This window comes from Sinocyclocheilus rhinocerous, unplaced genomic scaffold (genome assembly GCF_001515625.1).
Source record: "Sinocyclocheilus rhinocerous isolate Xijiao unplaced genomic scaffold, SAMN03320098_v1.1 scaffold882, whole genome shotgun sequence".
Taxonomy (NCBI): Eukaryota; Metazoa; Chordata; class Actinopteri; order Cypriniformes; family Cyprinidae; genus Sinocyclocheilus; species Sinocyclocheilus rhinocerous.
Genome location: NW_015625572.1, coordinates 22234 through 43708, shown reverse-complemented (window position 1 = coordinate 43708; position 21475 = coordinate 22234). Strand labels below are relative to the sequence as shown.

At 37.3% G+C, this 21475-nt stretch overlaps 2 protein-coding genes across 3 annotated transcripts; both read right to left on the bottom strand.

Moving 5' to 3' along the window:
• Nucleotides 1-1159: 1159 nt before the first annotated feature.
• On the bottom strand, nucleotides 1160-16391 carry LOC107750350 (malignant fibrous histiocytoma-amplified sequence 1 homolog). Of its 2 annotated transcripts, XM_016565701.1 has the most exons (2): nucleotides 13083-16391; nucleotides 1160-1236 (listed from the first exon to the last, which is right to left on the bottom strand). In XM_016565701.1, exons 1-2 carry the CDS (start codon nucleotides 15928-15930, stop codon nucleotides 1190-1192), a joined length of 2895 nt encoding a protein of 964 aa, XP_016421187.1. In that variant the 5' UTR covers nucleotides 15931-16391; the 3' UTR covers nucleotides 1160-1189. The 2 variants fall into 2 exon arrangements, with proteins under 2 accessions (XP_016421187.1, XP_016421194.1); XM_016565708.1 differs by lacking the exon at nucleotides 1160-1236 and having other exon boundaries at nucleotides 13078-16391.
• Nucleotides 16392-17273: 882 nt separating this feature from the next.
• Nucleotides 17274-21054, bottom strand: LOC107750469 (3'-5' exoribonuclease 1-like). Its single transcript, XM_016565840.1, has 7 exons — nucleotides 20705-21054; nucleotides 19659-19819; nucleotides 19363-19579; nucleotides 19045-19128; nucleotides 18343-18452; nucleotides 18137-18251; nucleotides 17274-17936 (listed from the first exon to the last, which is right to left on the bottom strand). Exons 1-7 carry the CDS (start codon nucleotides 20786-20788, stop codon nucleotides 17694-17696), a joined length of 1014 nt encoding a protein of 337 aa, XP_016421326.1. The 5' UTR covers nucleotides 20789-21054; the 3' UTR covers nucleotides 17274-17693.
• Between the last annotated feature and the right edge of the window lie 421 nt (nucleotides 21055-21475).

The following is a 21475-nucleotide window of genomic DNA, read 5'->3' as shown; positions in this document are numbered from 1 at the left end:
TATGTATCACTCATTTCCCACCATTTGACCTCTACCTCAGTGTGGCGGATGGTAAAGAGTGATCAGGTAAGACTGCAGAGTGAACAGCAGGATGAGACGTGAGCAGCCACTCAAGGACGGCGACTCAGACGGAGGATTATCGCTTCCAGTGATAAAGCACAAAGCACCTCAGTGAGTGAATCAGGGTCATCCCCATGCAGACACGCATACACACGTATACACACAGCTTATGCTGACACAGAAATAGACTTCAAATGGACTTTCCCCCCTAAGAATGTGGTCGTAACGGAGTAACAAACTCATCAGAGCACAAAAGGAAATTTCATCAAAACTTTGTCTGAATCTACTTTTGTGCTTATGTAATCAAGGGCATGTGGGCAGGGAAAATTATTAAATTACCCATAATAATTTAAAATGTAGAAATTAAAACAGAAGTATTTATTTCAAAATTTAAAAATATTGTATCTGCTGATAGCAGTGCTTTGAATATATTGATATATGCATGGTTATAATGCTTTCCTCATTTCTCTCATTTGATCATCATTTGATAAATAACTGCTGCCGTTATCATACAAAATGCAAACATCCATCAACATTTTTTTTAAACTCTCTTATTTTCCACAAGCATGAATAAAATTATTATTAAAATTAAATCATTATTTAAAATTAAATCATTTAAAAATGCAGCTGTGATTCACACTCGAAATTCAGTACTTTTTATTTTGCACATGGAGAAAAACAAACGTTTCGTCTCTCAGACCATCTTCAGTGAAGAAATAAAATAAAAAAGTACTGAATTTTAAGTGCAAATAACAATCGATTTTTTGAAGTAATTAAAAAGATTTACGCACCAAAACAAGATATTACACAAGACGAGAGAGTGCGGGGTAAATAACCTTGTTGAACTTAAATAATTAAAATGTTTTATTTATATGTAAAAAAAAAAACACTAAATATATAAATAAATAAATAGGTGTATTTGGGCTGAAAAAAAAGACAGCGACCAGATACCGAGTCACTAAAAGTGAATCTTCCCTTACCCCTCCACATCCAACCTTAAAAACAATAAGTCTGTACTACAGTAATAGAGTATAACAATAAACAGAGATGAAAACAAATGTGTCACACGTGCATGCACTGACTGGCACGTGGCCAGAGCTTGACATCCATCTGGATTCAGATGTCTCAGTCAGTGCCGTGTGTCCTGATGAGATTTCCACACAGCTGTCTGCTCTGCTGAAAAAGCCAAATGGCTGAGGTTAAAAGAGAATCCCATTTAAACATATGCTCAGTGCTTTAAGAAATTTGTTGCTGAAGAGCCCTGAAATCAAAGGTCTGCTCACGACCATGAAGAATGAAATAAACATCTCTAAGAAGAAGGACAGTGATGTATTAAAGTCAACAGTTGGATCAGCAAAGTAGCAAATTAGACACAATCATTATCTAAGGGGTGGACCACTTTAAGTTAGAGACTTAACTTGAAAAATACAAGTTAAAGGGATGGTTCAACCAAAATTAAAAGTTTACTTACCTTCATGTCATTTCAAACACAAAAAGAGTTCACAACAGAAGAAGTGATATCTGATTTGTGAACAAATCATTATTTTAACCTGGATATTTTCCACTCTGAATGATTCAACTCACTGACTTTGTCCCTCTGTGTTCCATGTAAAAAAAAATCATATGGGTTTTGGATCACATGAGGGTGAGTAAACGATGACTATCCCTTTACCACACTGTAAAAATACCATTATTTATGAATTTGTATCACATTCATTCGCAAAATCTGAAAATAAAATGCGCTGGAACTAAGACCCGAGAGTTGCTAACTTCTCTGGGTCATTTTCATGGGACGTAAAAAATATAAGACTCCATAGTGAGACAGAGGCATAACAACAGTCATTAGATGTCTATGGAAGGACTGACATGGGAGACGAATCATGACTGGAAATGGAAAATGACTCAAAATCAGCACCATCAAACTTCATTCACTGCAGACAACAAGGGTAAACCAGAGGAAGGAATCACGACAAATCCATATCACTCTCTCTCTCTCTCAGTAACACTACCAAAATCTGATTATAACCACACAAATGGCTGTTCAAAGCTCCGAGTGCGAACTAAGGAATTCGTAAACATTTCTTGAGCACAATTCATCTATTCTCTTCTTCAAACACAAACCTGATTCTGATGTCTTTTGCATCCCATTCCAGATGTTTCTAAACATTTCATTCCTCTCTTTATTCTCCCTTTGCTATTTGTGAACCCCACACAGAGACGTCCATTAAAGATAACACGATGTCAAACAACGTTGTAATCAAAGATCAGGGCTTCATTTGTGCAGATCTGGAACAAGCCAGACACAAATGATGAAACAGAACTAGTTTGTTCCCACTCTAATCTACAACACTGTCTAGATTGCAAGTGCTCTGCGTTGCGCTACTTGCAGCCTTGACAGCTTGCAGTCTCACCGCCCACTTAAATAAGACGTGACCATCTGAGTGATATGTAAAGCAGATGAACACAGTTTGTTTTTTACCCCGTAAAACTATTGAAAATCATTTTCATTCATAAAGATCAGGGCTTCATTTGTGCAGATCTGGAACAAGCCAGACACAAATGATGAAACAGAACTAGTTTGTTCCCACTCTAATCTACAACACTGTCTAGATTGCAAGTGCTCTGCGTTGCGCTACTTGCAGCCTTGACAGCTTGTAGTCTCAACGCCCACTTAAATAAGACGTGACCATCTGAGTGATATGTAAAGCAGATGAACACAGTTTGTTTTTTACCCTCTAAAACTATTGAAAATCATTTTCATTAATTGAAATAAAGCTGAAATAAAATAAAACAGAAAGATGATTTAATTCCATGAAGAGAATCTAGGACCGTGAGACTGTCTTATGGGTCCTCAAACAGGATGCTATACCAGTAGCACCTACTAGGGCTATATCGAAATATCGCAAATGTACATATCGCAATATGCATATCGCTACAGCTTGCAATATTTGGGGCCATGAACAAAAGACAAAGAGAAAATAACTCACTGCTCTTACCTAAATAACTTTTGTAGCTTAAATAAGAATCAGTGCATACTGAATTCAACAAGTAAATACTAAGCAGTGTTTTATTTTTCCTTTTTATTATTCAGTTCCTAAACTCATGTTAAAATGATTACACTAATGTTGAAATTACATTTTTATGTAATGCTCGAGTAAGACACTATCGTTCACTTTCAGAAGTTGTTGGTTCACAGAACTGACTCAGCAACAGCTGAGTAAAACTGTTTCATCTGAGCATGTGGCACTTTAAGCATTATTGTATCGCATATCGAATATCGCATTATTTAATGAGTTATCGCATATCACATTTTTCTTCAATATCGCACAGCCCTAGCACCTACTAAACTAAAGATTCACTTGGCTTTGACTATGAGTGGATTTGAATTAAACATAGGCATTGCAAGAGGGCAAACACCCAATTATATCTGCTGCACATAGCAAAGAGGCCTGGTTAAAGGTCAAGACGTGTGCTGCAGAGTCTTAATAGCACTTTTCAAAGCAGTAAGTGTAGAAGCCATATGAGAAGTACTTTGTATTCAAGACAGCTGAAGAACATTATCATCAATTGTGTAAAAGTTGAGAAAAAAACTCAACTTAGCTAGCATTGCTATCTATCTGTATCTTGTTAATAAAAGGCTGCAGCAGTAAGCCTGATCTGTCATCTGACTGGCTCGAGACAGATGCTCACATCTGGTCCGTAATAAGATCACTCCCGACACGCATTATGGCCATCCACCAAGCCGCCATCAGTATGTGCTAGCTTTGGCTGACACATTATGCCAATCATGCTCAGTTGAATTTGTATTGATTTTAGAGATGCAGGAAGCCCCCAACGAGAGAACCAGAGCTCTCAAAATTCAACAGCCGCAGTGAGGAGGAGGACGTTTTGTGAGTGAACTGAAATACACTGAAATGAACATGTCACAGCCAATACTGTTAAAGTGTATTTTATTTATTCATTCACTTTTTAAGGCAAATCTTTCATTTGTCCCAGGTTTACTTCACAGCGCATGAGTAATTATGTATGCTAAACACATTCAAGTGTGAAGCAGATCAGCACTCCTGTCGAGTTCAAATTTAACCCAGTACTCAGTGATGCAAAATGATTAGACATATTTATAAACAGTGCATCAATTATTCCACCCATGCAGGCATAAACATTCACTTCGTATGCACCCTGGTTTCTTGCATCCTACAAGTCAAGTATGAGAACGTTATGCTTGTCCTAACCGAAATTCTCAAGTCGCACAAGATCTTTCTTGACCACAGAACAGCCTCGAACACTGGCTTCCAGGAATAGCAGCATCTCTCCCTTTGGAGGAAGTTCACGCTGCTTTTACTGCCAAAGGTCACGGCTGGAGGACTTCATCCTGTCCACTTACAACACGCTGCAGCTGGCAGTACAGCAGTTATGCAATCAACAAATGAAGCGTGCTACATTAATACCACATGAGAAACTAACCAATGTTCTCCAGCTATGCACAATTGCACAAATCAATAAGACTGGAGTCACAATAAATGCTGTTTTCTGACTAGTACATACTTAGAAGGTATATTCTCTGGTGAAGTGTGCAGGTTGCAGTGTTATTTCAACAGATGCAGAGCAGAATCTGTTAAGGCCTGCAGGCAGGGCTAAGATCAGGGCTAAAATAAGCTGAGGCTAAAAGAAACGTAAATATCTGACTAGCAAAGAACATGTACAGTACAGAAACAGAGATGGAAACAGGATGAGGGTGATAGCTGCTATCTAATCCTGCTTACACAGTGCCAACGCTGATAGCGCATTTGAACATATTTTAATCGTGTCAAGGCTTTCGGCACCGTCACAGTGCCATGCTGACTTACACCAAGCATACGTCTATATATCATGAAAATGTGAGGACAATTTCAGAAAAAAAAAATGATGGAGATCTGGGATGGAAGGTTGTACACTTTTCTTTTTAACCAAGAAGATGATAATACTTTGATATATTTCGTACTTTGATATTGTTCATGGTACTGTATGACTACCATATTTATATACCATGGTATTTTCATGTTATTTCAAAGAAGACCATTTAATATTGGTGCGTATTTCAAATGCACCAATATTAAAATTATGGTTAAAATGCCCCTATTATGTCATTTCGAATACTACCTTTCATGCAGTGTGTAATGTAGCTGAATGTGAATGTAAATGATCTGCAAAGTTGTAAAGCCGAAAGTGCACATTAAATAAAGTTATTTCGTCTCCCAAAAGAAAGAATCGACTCTGAACAGCTGACACGTCACAGGGTAACACATTTGCATAATGCCCATCTTTGTTCTATGTTGGCCGGCCGTGAACAACTTGACCCCGTCATCGACCACTGTAGCTTGTTCGTGTGGTTAACATTATGTAATTTTACTGACGACTGCTTCTCTAATCTCAGGGAGTTCAACGCAGGATTCACAAAACGCTTGCTCTTGAAAGATGGATCAGTACCCAGTTTGGACCAGCTGGCTCCACTGAATCACAACCTGTAAGTATGATAAATAATAGATGTTTATATTTTCTATCGAGCTTTCTATATATGGAACTGTGGCAATAATAATATATAATTATATTATATATAATTTCCTACACACGCTGTACGTGGTAGACCAAGCACAACAGACTGGGCCATCTGACCAATCAGAGCAGAGTAGGCTCACGGAAGGGAGGGGTTTAGAGAGACTGAATCTTAGAACTGCTTTGAACGAATGGTTTGAGAATCGCTGGAAAATGAGGTGATATTAAATGCATATTTTGAGAAAACAAAAGCGTTTTTTTTTTACCTTGCATGCATATAAACCTGTTGTAGGAGACTCCCAAAACAATATTAGGAACCTTAAAAAATGGCATTATAGGGGCACTTAAATGCTTATAAGACGATAATTAGTTTTTATGTTATGGTTGATAACTGATATTAAAAGTCTGTATTAAAATTCTATATTATTTACAAATAAAAAGTAAAATAATAACAAAAAAACACTCAAATACTGAAATCAGCTGTTGTAAATATGACTACATATTACATTTTTCATACTATTTTGTCCAAATAAATAAAAAAACTAAATACTAAAATCAGTTGTTTTAAATGCTACAAGTGAATTTAGGGATCACAAAATTATAAATATGAAAAATTTATATTTTGAATAGCATGGATAACACTGCAGCTAACAGTGTTTTTTAATTATTAGTATTTTAAAGATCAACTTCAAGCGAGTGTCAGATGTTGACAGAAGTAATCTAAATGTAAAAACAGGAGAAATGAAAATGCACAATTAAATACTGATAAAGAGAAATATCCGCTGAAAACCAATATGGTACTAAAATTTTCTCTAATGTACTTTTTATCTCTAATAGTAATGATACTTTTCTTGACTGGCTTGGTTTTTTAGATGCACACTGAACTATGTCATGGATGTAAAGATTTTTTATGAGGTACAATCATTAACAATTCAATTATCCAAGAAGGAGACTCAGAATCTGCATAAAATCAGGCCTTCCCTAAATAGCACCAATATTCTTCCTGTTTCCCAATATTCTGAGCACTGAAATGTCCTGAAAAATCAGCAGAGTGAGTGTTTAATTTCTATCAACTCAAGCCCTGATGTCTGACGTAGATGAATCTGCTGATGCGACTCATGTGATGATAACATTAAAAGAGAAGGCACAAGAATTACAAACCCTTCTACTCATCCAGTCCTGCACAGGTCACATGGATAATTCTGCAGGCTTACAATGTAGACCTCTAAGGAACGTAAGTGACATAACAGGATTGACAGCATCAGATTATTCCGGTGCTTGGGAATACAGGGTTTCAGCCTGAAACATGCTAAACAAACATGAAATCATACAGATGGAGGTCAAACACACAGCTTACAGACTCTTCTTGAGCCAGAATGGCAGCCTGAGATTGTCGTAACCCGTGATTTTAAACAAAATTACAGCGATACCGCCATGAAACACAGGCATTTGAAATCACTAGCTGCACAGAATCGCACAAATCGTGTAATGAGAGACATATCACTTTCACTCTCTCACGTGAGACTGACATTTGAGCCAATCCATTATTGCAAAACCCTCAGGTTTCCTGTTCCACTTTTAGATATGATAGCCACCTTTCCTGCCTGCTGTCACCTAAATACAAGGAATAAAAAATTGAGCATATAGAACAATGAAAAGTTGTCAAATCATCAATTAAACATGCTTTAAATATAATATTTTACAGACAGTCCTTCATTTTCCTGCTCTAAACTTTCAGAGTTTGGCAATAATCTCAATGGGAAGAGATAAAACTGCCTTTGTGATACGGCCAAAGTCATCGTGAGAGCAGATAAAAATCAAGGAAACCCACAGAAAGACGTGGCAGCTGACCATTACGGAATCTCAAAACCAGCATCATTTCCCAGAATTCCGACAGCGGAATGTTTTCACAGGCAGAATTTCCGGAGGTCCAGTGCAAGAATAGAGGGAAGCAGGTTTTTACATATCGGAACTACTTGCAAACACCCAAACCTCCTGTTGACCCTGACTGAATACACCACATACAATCCAACCACAACATCCGGATCATAATGCATCCATCTCATTAATTCTGTCTTATCTTGAGTTGTTTATGACATACATTATTCCTTCTTGTTCTAAAGACATAATGTTTTATCTTGGTACAGGTTCTGACATGTTCACTGTTACACCTCTGAGGTAAATCACTTTCATAAGTCATCTGGGAACAGCTCTTATCCTGAGGGTAGTTTCGTAAAAATGTGTAAATCTGATTTCCTTACGATATGATGCCATATGAACTTACTCATGACTCTGTGCCACCGAAGACTATATGACAATTAGTTGTAACCGTTCAGCATGTGATTACTTAACCAACTCTGCCTTGACTTAATTAAGTCCTTAAGGTTCCCTTTCACTCATGGGGTAATCCTGTCAAATCCATTAAGAAGATTACAGGAGAGCATCTCTGAAAGGAATCAGGCTGACCCTGTGTACCCAAACAGACAGGGAAAGCATTTCAGCACACTACATCATGAAAGGCTGAAAGCAGAGAATGTAAAGGGGAAGAAACCCAACCATATAGAAACTATACATTGATTATTTCTGAACAATGGCTCTCTAAATGTAGTTCTTATTTACATCAAATTGGTTGAAGTTGTATTGAAAAAGTTATTTTTAAAAGACCAATAAAACTAACTAATTAATAACACCTAGTTATTAGCAAATCTTAAAATAATCTTATATTTTCAGATTCAAATATTATATTTTTTTTAAAAATCTGAAAATGAATATCCATTTTTATACTGTTATATCTTATAGTGAGCTGCCTAAAATTACTTATAGGATTTAAAAATGATTTTAGTGCTTATTTTTTTAAATGTATTTATTCAAATTATTATTACATTTTTTTAAAGATTAGTTGCATCAAAAAAAAAAGTTAACCTGTAAAACAATTTAATCACACTGTTAAATATAACCTCAATTATATAAGATAAGATTTATATTAATTTATTTCTTATTTACAATAAAACTGGTATAAAGTTATACCTAAATTAAAAAAATTAAATCTAAAAAGTTAATAGCAAATCTTAAAATTAATATACATTTTTCATATTGTTCATTATAATGTTGTGATGCCTTTGACTTAAATGCTTTACTTTGATTTATTTAGATAACATAGTATGTAATTTAATATAAATTAATGTTATTAAAATATTAATATTTTGTTTAAAAAAGTCATGTTATAAATGTTTTCATTTTATTATTATAATAACATTTATAACTACTCAAATAAGTAAAAAATTAAAATAACAAATAGTATTTAAAATGCAAATAAGCCATTTATCAGTTATCATTGTATTAAGCAGAATTTTAATATCCATGCATCCCTAGAAACATCAAACACCATATCTGGGAGAGTGAGCCTATAACTTCATAACTCATAACTGATTCCTTCTGTTGTCCTCATTTGTAAGTCGCTTTGGATAAAAGCGTCTAATAAATGACTAAATAAATAAAAATTAAATAACTCAAACTCTGACATTGCAATATTGAAAAACCTTTCATTTAAACTGCTTTGTACAGAATTGCCATCACTAGTTTGTCACCGGCCTTGAACGTGGCGTCTAAAATATCTCAAAATACCAGCAAGGTTCACATCAAGCAGAGGTCACTCGAAAAGGTGATGGGCAGAGCTTTTGCTAAGAAAAGCTGCTAAAAAAGACTTGCCGTCCTGACTGCTGACATGGATACTTTCTGGCACCACAGTGACACACTCCACCATCAACAACATATGTACGGTCAATGGCAGTTGATACAGGCAACTTTTGTGACTTAAGTACAGTGTGCTGACAGTGCAGGTGCTTCGGCCAGCTCTGATGTGCAGTGACTGGATTTAGCTCAGGGAACAACCATAGGGCTCTTATTTCTAACACCCAGTCCAAGAGCCAAAAGACTAAATATCAGTTGGCTCCGTTTCTAAATGGGTTAGAGAAGCTGCTGTACCTAATGCCATCTCAATTTGAGTTCACTGACAAACAGGTTATGCCAGCTTTTACCTTATTTCCAAGCCCTGTCTGAAGATGCCAAATAGATGTAACAGGCCATGCAAGCCAACTGTGGCCTGTCAAAAGTCATTTACTCAACTTCAATTCTTTGCGCTTAAAAGGATGTGGAGGAAAAATCTGCTATTTCAAAAACCTGCTTGTATTAATAGAGACTTGGTTATCAAAAAAAGGTCGTTATATTAATACTTGAATCCAAATGTGTAAATTTCTGCTTCACTAAATAAGGAGAAAAAGAGGTAAGAGAACAGGTGCATGTGCAAATCAACAAGTTCACATCACCTGCAAAACACGTTCACCAGCTTTTCTTTCCAGACTGTTGTTTGAGACGTAAAACAGTTTGACCTGTCACCTGACATATTATGAACACCCAAACAAGCTCTCACACACTAGAGGTATAATTCCAGTTAAAGTCCTTAATTTGAATTGAATTGAGGTACAAACAAGATGCAGAATTGCACTGAATGTAGGGATGTAATGAAAATTAATTGCAATTCATATCACTGCCATTTTAACAAGAAAAGCAATGTTTGTCAAGATCAACTATGAATGATGGTTTGACAAAACCTTGTTTGAAAATTTTGAAAAGGTCAAAAGCCTTAAAAGGAAGATAGATAAAAAGAACGATATAATAAACAATAGATAGAAAGACTGATCAAATGATAGCTACATAATTAGATAAAATGACACAGCCAGACAGAGAGATGCTAAATTGTGATAAAAAAGCATACAAGACTTCACTGATTTAAAACACTTCATTGATCTGCTATCGGATCAGGATAAATCCAAAAAGAAAGTGGTTTTGGGTCTCTGAACTCTGCTAAGTAAAGGAGAACTGCCTGTGACCATCACACACTGTTTAGTCTTTCAGAGAGTGGAGCTTCAGCACTAAATCAACATGCAAGTGAGCCAAAAATATCTTGCCTAAATTTGGTAGGATCAAAAAACCTTGCTGCTAAACATGTTGTTCTGTTTTTACTTAGGTCAAGAAACCTGTATATGGTAAAATGAAGAAACAGATTGGCATCCCTACCACAAATACAGCTTTCAGTCGATATCTATTAACATTAATGAGCTCAACTAATCCAGCCTGCAATAACAATGGGTACTTAAAAGCTAATGCACTCATTTAGCAGGCCAAACAGGTCTTTACCATGGCACAGGGCCTTTACATCTTGTGAGCTCCTGTTAAGAACTATTGTGAGTCAGGAATTGCCCCACCTGAACCTGTCTCATCATGTGACTTCAGGAATCAAGCTGTCAAGCCTATAAGAGAACATCCTGCCCAGCTATTTAAACATCATAAAAATAGAATTCTTTCATTAGAAGATTATAACATTACTGTAAATCTAATGAGCCGTAGCATCTGGTCTATTTTACAGGATTTCCAGGTAAAACATTAATATGTTGCATAACAAAGACTTTAGAGAGAAGAATGCCAAGAATAACATAAAAAAAATATTTTATATATGCATAATTAGCAACATTAAATCATAACTTTAGTCCTTTTGAGAATATGCACAATGTAATGCACAAACGACATAGTACCTGACAATTTTTTTTTTAAATGGGCCCAAAACATATTTGGACATTTAGGCTACACTTAAAAACATATGATTGTCATTACATTATATAATAAAAAACAAGAAGCATTTATTATAAAGAAATATAGTACACAAATGTTTCACAAAAATGAATTTGATGTTTTCAATGATCAAACAATAGATATACTGACCAAAACTAAAAAGGTAAAAGTAAAGGTAATCAGAAATATACGGAGCCCCTAAAGGGACATGGTGGTGGAAAAAAATCAGATTGAGTGAAAAAATTTGGGGTGGGAGGAAAAAATATTTGTCAGATTTTTTGCGTTCTCTCGCAAAACTAATTTTTTTCCCACCACCATGTCCCTTTAGGGGCTCCGTAGAAATAGTTTCAAAATGTTCATAATAATAAAATTAGTTCTGAGAAAAGGTTTAGCATCATTCATTTAAAAGTTTCAATTGGTTAGACTTTTTATTTAATGCAATGACATTCACACACTAAGTCACTACATATTTTATGGAGTCATTGTACTTTGTATCATAATAAAACACATTTCCTTTCAGGTGTGAAACCATTCGAATGTAATGACATATGAAACTGGGCCTCATTACATTAGCTTGAGTAAATGCTGTCTTTGACTGTTATTTGGCAAAAATGGGCATGGTGTGTTCAATGAGGTATGTCTCTAACCCCCGAATTTTTTTCCCACCACCATGTCCCTTTAGGGGCTCCGTAGAAATAGTTTCAAAATGTTCATAATAATAAAATTAGTTCTGAGAAAAGGTTTAGCATCATTCATTTAAAAGTTTCAATTGGTTAGACTTTTTATTTAATGCAATGACATTCACACACTAAGTCACTACATATTTTATGGAGTCATTGTACTTTGTATCATAATAAAACACATTTCCTTTCAGGTGTGAAACTATTCAAATGTAATGACATATGAAACTGGGCCTCATTACATTAGCTTGAGTAAATGCTGTCTTTGACTGTTATTTGGCAAAAATGGGCATGGTGTGTTCAATGAGGTATGTCTCTAACATAAGCCAACAACATTTAATCTTTAAAATAACACTCAAAATGTGCCTGTTTCAACACTCAATATAAAAACAACAAATTACAACGTACATAAATATCACTCAGTGAGCTCCTTAAAGCTAAGAATAACTATGTAGTTTGCCAGAAAGAATTCACGCCAACATTTTACACTTTTAGAAACTTAAGAGGTGTGTGACATCTTCATAAATAAAGTCTGAAGACAACAAGGCCTAGGTGAACCAAACCTATATGCATTTATGTAATATTTTGTAACCACACACTCCATAACCCCAAATTGTGTACAGCTCAAATGACAAAATACAATAATGGCACCTACTCCATGCCAAAACTACAGAATACAAGACCCCCAAGAATATTTCTGAATATTTCTCTTTTTTTATTTTTTATTTATTTTTACTTTAAAAATAAATATACAGAACCTAGGATACTATATATGCCAGTGGCTACTGCACCTAATCTGCATCCCATGAAGAAAGGCATATGATGTTACCATGGTGACCCTCTCCACTGCTGTGGATGTGCGAGTCTGTGTTCTCAGCAGCACAGCAGACAGCTCAGGCTAATTTGTGTTTCTAGGTGTGGCTGGCCAACCATGCTCATTCTTTGTTTAGCCTAGATCCATCCCAAAATTACTTCATTTCACGCTGATTCACCCTTTATTGTACAGTGTTTACTTGGCAATAAACCCAGACCAGAACAATCAGGAATTTAAATTTTTGAGTGAACTATTCTTTAACATTAATGCAGATATGTTGTGGCAATAAGCAATTATGGTGACAAATTGTATTAGGAACAACGCATGATATCAAGCGATATCAAGCACAATCAAACCTGAACACTAACCTGGAAAGGAATGTGGATTGGGGGACCCTCTCTTGAGGCACTTGGAACACAGGACATGCACAGAGTAGTGAAGGCCAGGCCATTCCTGCAGAAGAATGTTTACCTCTTCCACTAGGGGAATAATGGCTTGCCAAGCTGTCCAGATATTTGGCAAGGATGCATGGCTGGAAATGGAGAGGGTCTCAGGCTGCAATCGGCTCCGAGAGGGCCGGTAACTCACCGTCACAGGCACTTTACCCCGATAGGCAAAGATGTGATGTTTTCCATCGGACCGTTGCACCACGTGGCTGTTGATTTGCACGCTATACCGTGCAAAAAGTCCAAGAGGGGTGAAGAAAGGAAACCTGTATTCAATCTGCAGCTGCTCAACCGAGAAGAACTGACCAGGGATTGACGACCCCCCACTGGCCGAGGCCTCAGGATGGGGCTGCTCGTTGCTGACCTGACTGGGAAACTTATACCAGACGATGGCCCCATTAAGCGGCTTGCTGCGAGGTTTGTTGACACAGTAGCAGACGCCCATCTTTTCCAGCAGTTCCATGATCAGGTGCAAGTCCTGCTGTGTCTGTACCAGGGGTTTGAGCAGCAATGGAATCACATTTGACGGCAATAGGCCGTGCAACAGAAAACCCTCCACGTGACCATGCATCTGCGTAGACCTGGCATTATCTTCATCGTCTCCTTCAGTCTGTAGTTTCTCAAGCATTGCAGCGAGGTCTCTCTTAAAAAACACATTCAAGATGGCGATAAACCAGGGTAGATTGTGGAAGACGTATTCCTTCAACGTCATGCTGTCTTCAAAGTACAAAAGTTTACCACTCTCATGTAGGTACGAGAGCGCGCTTTGCAGGCGGTCCTCCGTCAGCCCAGCCTGAAGACCCAACCGGGCCGAATCCCACCAGGAAAGCCATAAATCCTGTGGCTTAAAATGCAGTTCCTCAAGCATCTGCCATGATTTTGGCAGGACTCTGTGAAGATTGGGAAAAATCTCCCTGTGATCGGCGACAGACATGAGCTTCTCTTTCAAATGCTGGATGTTTCTTTGCACCGCCACGCAACTGACGTAAATCACGGGAGACAGGATTTGTAGTCGATTGTTGAGCATATATTGCAACTGAGACTTTTTACGTCTCAAGTTTTTATCCGTGACCCCATAAAAGAGAACATGGGGGCTAGAAGTTCGAACATCGTAACCTTGCACAAGGGCTTCGTCAACCTGCAGGGCAAGCACTTGTAGGCATTCAGTGTCCATTTTTTCCTGGAGCGAAATCTGTCTGTGAATATCCAGGCACTTTTCTTCAACCTCGACCTCTTCACACAAGTCACAGTGGGTCCCTACAATGCACACAACTGCATGTGGCACCTTGGCACTGAGCAAGTGAAGGAAACTGCCAACAAGGGAGTAGAAGCTCTTTGATGTGTACAATTTCAGATTCACCACCAAAACATAAAGTGCTCCAGGAGAGAGGAAAAAGGGTTTGATAAGATCATAGTTCTGTTTACCAGATAAATCATATACAATGAATGTAAGACTCCGATCTGCATCCGCAACCCAGTTCGTCACGTCAATACCCCTACATCCAATGGCCATCTTGGCATCTGACGGTTTGTTGACAATGCACTGCCTGAGTGTGGTTTTCCCTGCATTTCTCTGACCCATCAAAACCAGTTTAAGCCTGGGTTTTACAGCAGGTTGGGAATGTGCAAGTTCTTTCTGATAGGCAGCTATGTAGGGGATCCCCTTCATGCACACTTCATACGGAGGCTGAATGAGAGGATTATCCTTCACCTTCCAAATGTTGACTTTGGCAAGTTTTCCGAAATTGTCTGGGAGGATGGCAATTTGGTTACCCTGTAAAACCAGTTCCTCCAATTTCCCTAGCTCTACAATAGAGTCCGGGAGAAATGTTATGCTATTATTGTCCAACCACAAATTAGCAAGATTGCACAGCTGTCCTACCTCCTCAGGGAGGAACGTCAGTTTATTCCGGCTTAAATACAACTCCTCCAAACTGGTGAGTTTGATAATAACCTGAGGAAAATGTTCAAAAGAGTTTGAGGAGAGATTGAGCATTTTCAGCTTCTGCAGTTTCCCAAACGATTGTGGCAGGCTTGTGAGGAAATTATTATCAAGCATCAGGCTCTCCAAGTTCTGCAACTCACAAAATGTTTCAGGCAAAAACAAGAGGCGAGTGCTGCTGAGCCACAAGATTTTAATAGATTTGAGCATCATGACATTACCCGGAAGACCCTCTAGTTTATTTCCAGAGCAGTCAAGCTCCTCCAGATCAGAGAGGGCAAGTATTTCAGAAGGGAAACGCTGTAGCTTGTTATGATCCACATCAAGAGTTCTGAGCTTCCTGAGCTGTGAAAAGGACCTGGGGAAATCATGCAGCTCATTGAAGCTGATATCAAGCTCCTCCAGACTTTGCAAAGTCCCAATCTGAGATGGCAGATACTGGATTTTGTTTTGACTGATGCACAACTTTTTAAGCCCCTTGAGAAGATCAATATCTTCTGAAAAGTGGTTCAAGCAGTTGTGACTGATATCTAATTCAACCAGCTGACTAAATTGAAATACTGCAGTGGGAACAGTTGCAAACTTGTTCCTACGAAGGATGAGGATGCGAAGCCTGGTCAGGGTTGAGCCCAGTCCCTCTGGAAACTCTTGAAGAGAGTTGTTGCCCAGATTGAGGACCTCGATCTCCTTTATGTCCTCGGGTAATGTAATTTTCTGGCAGTTTTTGGTGCTGAGAGTCAGCTGTCTCAGATTGCTTCTCAGCTTCCTGGAGCGCAAAGCAGCATCCCTCCATAATCTAGCTGTCTTCAGGTTATTCTCCTCAGCCATCGTATCGAAGCCGTGCTCCTCCTTGTTCTCATTGAGCACAGTGATCAATCAACTAGGCAGCATTGTGCTGCTTTCACTTGCTTTATCGATTCGGGTTCTCCGCACAGCAATCCAGATGAAACCAACATTTAGACCATGCCGATTTCATCTTCATCCGAAAATATGTTCAATCGCATTCAGGAAAACAGGACTGGGCTGCGTTCTTTCACGCATCCTCGTTATCTGCGCCATAGACAGCAGAATAAAAACCGCACGCGTGCATCAAAACTCCCAGTTCGTGTGGCTGGCGATTCCACCAGCGCGTCCTTTGATACCACATGAGAGAAAAAATCTAAGACATATCCAGTGAGTTAGAATGAAAGAAGGGCAGTGGTGGCTGCTGTAGTCTTTCCTTGTGTGTCTCCGTCTATTCTCTGCGAATGCAGCCAGCAGTGAACGTTCACAGGAGCAGTACTGCTTCAGAGCCCCACCTTCTCTACGCGCCAGCAACGCAACGCTCGCATAAACAAAAGCTTTGATTGGTCATCTGGGTGGTGACGAAGGACGCGTCGCGTATTAACTGCGGTATTGATAATAGCGTTCGTAGTAGCGTCGCGTGCAGTGAAGATGGGATGTTAAAGTAATTTCGTTTCGGTTGTTTTGGTTTTACTAACAGTAAATAACATCATGTTTATGAGACCGTCCGCCACCCAATGTAAATAATAACTTGCTTCTAATCTAAAACATCACATGAGATACAGCTGGATCCTGTTTGCCTAAGATATGAAAAGGACTTTAGTCTTTGTACAAGCAAACTGGAAAGAAATACAAAATACATAATAGATAAGTGAAACATAAACCAAATTCATGCGAATAAGCCCGCCTGTCTCCTTATTTGTTGTTTACAATTATTTACAGAGAAGTGTTATTTGACGCCATCTACTGGACATGATGCGCAGCTGCATTACTTTTGCTAAACTAACGTGTCTCTTAATCAGAACCGAAATATTAACATTAGAAAGTAAGAGAAATTACATAATTACATGCACTAATAAAACATTTTAAAACAAAATCAGTACATTAGAATAAATGTGATTGCGTTAACAGTTCATTCTTAATTGTCTGTTATTGCATGGCCTTGGAAAACTAGATATGGTGGCCAGAAACAGGGTGAACTTTGTGTTGACCAATCTTGTTGCATAACCAAAACATATCTAAACTTTGCATAGACTATTAAGGTGCAAAGTACCCGAGTACACAAGAGTTTAACTAACAAAAATGTAATACACTTGAAAATCGGATCTTAAGCAAATAGGAATAACATATAAAATGATATCTCTTATTAAAATAATATTGTACAGTGGCGTCATAAAAAATGTTTATTGACAAATGAATACAAATTGAGTTTTTCATTGGATGTGCAACATGAATTAAAAAAGCAATGCAAAGCAGTATTGCAAGTATTAATCACCTATCAGTTAGGCTTGAAAAAAAGCCTTTTGCCTGAAACTATTGTTTCAGTTTATCAGGAGCAAGTTTCAAAATACACTACATAAACCCAATTTGCAGTAAAGTGCAAGCTCAGCCTCACCCCACTGATCCAAACCCTGATCCGCTATGGTGTAAACTTTTGCAGAAAAGAAACTGTGCACATTACTGGAACAATTTTAAGAAAACCCATATTAGTTTGTCCCAATTATCTTACATTCACATTGAGACAGGTTTTCATATTTGTCCACATTAAGCAATGTTGTTTTTGGGAAAGAGTCTTTCAAATGATCATTTTAGTTTCTTTTCTTGGGGGTTTGAGGTGCTGGGGCTCCTTCAATAGGGGCAGAGATAGGCACGCTCCGTGGTTCTCCTGAATGCAAACACTCGTTCACCCGCAGCTCACAGCCGTCCTTCAGCATGTGAATGGCAATTCTGGCAATGTTGCGGGAGTCATCTAGACCACAGTGGGGACGTCCGTCATACTGCATACCAAGATTCTCCAGCATGCAGATTAGTTTTGTCTGAGTACGAGGAACCTGAAAGAAACAAGCATGAGACTCATGAAAATCTCAGAATTTTTTCAAATGTAGAAATCCAAAGCCAACTTCTTATTTAAAACATCAGATACTCAGCTTTAAAGTATCCTGATTTACATTCAATTACAAATGTTTTCATTCCGATTTTTCTTTCTGTGACTTTGTAAGGAATCATAAGGAAAATGAACATGAAAACAAACCTTATAAAAGTTTCCATAAGACTTTCTGATATTGATCCATTTTCTGGCAAACGGTGGGTATCTGATGCAACTCAGTTTGCACTGGGTATGAAGAAATTTTCCCATGTCCCATGACCTACACAGACAAGATAGTGAGCTGTACAGTGTATTTTGTTCTGCATCTTAAATTTCATTAGTCATGCTTAAAATATCTGTTTCATCCTTACCCATCTGTCAAAAATGTATATTTGTACTTTGTGCCAAGTTCTTTTTTCTGTAGCCAGGAAACTGCTCGCTTTAAAACCTGATGGAATGTTTCCGCTTCATCCACCGTTTTCTAAAAAAAAAGAAGAAACAAAAATTAAAGAGTTTGAGCAATTGCTTTCCATTCAATTTTAGACTAAAACATGTAACTATATAGATGGCACATGAAATAAACTACTGTTCAAAAGTTTGGGGTCAGTAACATTTTCATATTTTTGAACAAAGGCTCTTTATGCTTACCAAGGCTGCATTTATTTGATCAATAATATAGTAATAAAAAAGTAATTACATTAAGTGCTGAATAAAAATGCTGAAATGTGAAATATTATAATTTAATTTCTTTACATATATTTTTTTATCTTCTTTTTTAATGCAATTTATTCCTATGATGGCAAAGCTACATTTTAAGCAGTCTTCAGTGTCACATGATGCTTCAGAAATCATTCTAATATACTGCTTTGGAGCTCAAGAAACATTTCTTACTATCAATGCTTATCAGTCTTTGATTAATAGAAAATTCAAAAGAACGGCATTAATTTGAAAAAGAAACTTTTGAAACTGTAATATAATAATGTCTTTAAACAAAAAACCTCAAACTTTTGACTGGTATTATTGAATATATCTTAAATTGTTTTTTAATTCAGTAAGCAGTTCATATATCTTGCCTGTGTGATTCCGGTAAGTTTTACACAAAACTCAGAGAGCTGTGGGTTCACCACTGGCTTTACATACTCCTGAAATGAGTCTACCTGTAATGATAGAAATGGGATTACAAACGAAATAAGTGTGTTAGTGTTCATGGGCTTAACAATCACTGTGGCTTTGTGAAGATCTATCATGATTAATTTTGGCACAAGATAAAATCATTTTTTCACAACTAGCAGATCAATCCTAAAACAGTTCACTAAATACACTGTATGATATCATGTTTGCCTGGCAAGAATCAAGCACACATGTGCCAGACCGTTCCCTCACCAACTCACAATCTCCAAGGTGTGTGTGTCGATCAACACCATGGGAAACTCAATGATTTCATGCAGGTAGTCAGGTGTGTTATTCTCTTCACATGTTGCTTCATAATCCACCACACAGATGTAGTCAAAATATACATCAATGTTCCCATTTGCAGCAGCTGAATGCATCAGTTTTTGCCTTTTGTAGTAACTTTTTAGGCGTTTCTTCAGGACATCCTTAACTCCCCTGAAAAGAAATGATTGTATGAGTACATTTGGAGTAAATGGCAGGTAAAACAAATGTAAAAAATAAAAACTCTCAGTACCGTGTGTCAAGCTTCAGCTCAGCACATTTTGCACACAGCTGATCTCTGTTCATTCGGTTGATGGTGCCGTTTGCCATTGCGATCTCTTTATATACTGGATCACTGAAATCTCCTTGTTTTGGTGATGAAGGCTCCTGCTTCTCATTTTCTTCACAGGAAGTCTAAATGTGAGAAAAGAAATTGAAACATTGTTTAGTTGTTTAGTGTTAGTGTTGTCTCATCCTTATATGTTGATGCATTTGTTTCTTCATCAGAACAGATTTGGAGAAATTTAGCATTACGTCCTCTGCAGTGAATGGGTGCCGTCAGAATAAGTCTCCAAACAGCTGATAAAAACACCACAATAATCCACAAGTAATCCACACAACTCCAGTTTGGCCAGAAGCGACGGCCTGAAATTAAAAACATCTTGATGATGGATTTGTTTATTACAAACAGCAGCTTTTCACTTCACAAGACATTAAATGATAGACTGGAGTCGTGTGAATTACTTGTGGATTATTGTGGTGTTTTTATCAGCAGTTTTATTCTGATGGCACCCATTCACTGCAGAGGATCCATTGGTGAGCAACAAGAAACAAACTCATATATTTTTTCGATGACCTGAGGGTTAATACATTTTATTTGGCAAATTTACATTTTGGGTGAACTATTCCTCAACAGTTAAAAGCAACTAAATAATACATATTTGTGCTAAATATGAGTTAAAACAACACCTAACATAAGCTGACACTCTGAAATTTAACACAGCAATCATATATGTGGGAGAAATATTTCGTCACATCTTGTTAAAATCACACAACAAGGTCACTAATTACTGACAACGTTTCTAACACTTCTAACTAATTTAGTAATTTACCACAAAAGTATTTGACCTGTACTATAAATTATGGTGATTGAAACTCCCACAAAAATATAATCAAATATTATGCATAAAACAGAATGGCTGCCTTTCATTACTTAGCCAGAGCAATACTCATAAACATTACTGTCAATAATATTACCGACAGTCACTAAAACTAGACTGTCAGTGTTTAGACACTCACATTAGCGCAGCATTGCTCCTCTTTATCCTCCTCAGACGTTGAAGTCTCATTTGCAGGTTGACCGCTCTTCTTCTGCGACTCCATCAGTTTTGACAATTTAGGTAATTTCACAAACACTCACATCTGGTTTCGCGCGTTCACGCTAGGTGTCTCTTATGTAATCCGCTCCTGTCGAATTATTACAACCCTAAATGATTGTCTATATATCTCAAGTTTCTTTTTTTGTACATTGTACTTAAAATTAGCCCCTGTATGCAAAGACCTAAACTTCTAATTAGCTACAGTTTCTTAAACGTGAGCCAAGTAACACAAGCCGACCTGACGTTTCTAAGTCCACAGGAAGTCGTCATTGCAAAGGTCGAACAATTGTAGGATAAAAGCCCCATACTATTTATTTATTTACTTAATTTTTGTTACAACAGTTTATTCATGGTTATATTGTTTACGTACGCGTTATTAAAGAAAAACAAAAGCCCCCTTCAGATAATTCCAAAATAAACATTTTCTCAAAGTGCGTAATTTGTGTGCATTCTCCTATCTGAGGTTAATATGCAGAGACAACTAAGACAAGAAGTATTAACACTTGCAATATTATCTATATATATAATTTTTCCTTGGTAATGCTAGTTATAAAAAAAAAAAAAGTGTATTAATTTTGGCATCCAAACATGACAAATTCAAACATTTAAACAGTGTTGACTTGACACTATAGGTCATGACAAACATGTCTTACCACAACTTTATGTTGTCCTTCTACTTCTACAGAGAGGA

Bases quoted from the DNA above. Each gene is read 5' to 3' on its own strand.
- LOC107750350 (XM_016565701.1), bottom strand. From the start codon at position 15,930: ATGGCTGAGGAGAATAACCTGAAGACAGCTAGATTATGGAGGGATGCT. The intron at 1,237-13,082 runs GTTAGTGTTCAG...TGGCTTTTTCAG, and splicing joins CAATCCACATTCCTTTCCAG to CAGAGCAGACAGCTGTGTGG.
- LOC107750469 (XM_016565840.1), bottom strand. From the start codon at position 20,788: ATGGAGTCGCAGAAGAAGAGCGGTCAACCTGCAAATGAGACTTCAACG. The intron at 19,129-19,362 runs GTGAGTTGGTGA...CTATCATTACAG, and splicing joins ACACACACACCTTGGAGATT to GTAGACTCATTTCAGGAGTA. The intron at 18,252-18,342 runs GTAAGGATGAAA...TTGTCTGTGTAG, and splicing joins TATACATTTTTGACAGATGG to GTCATGGGACATGGGAAAAT.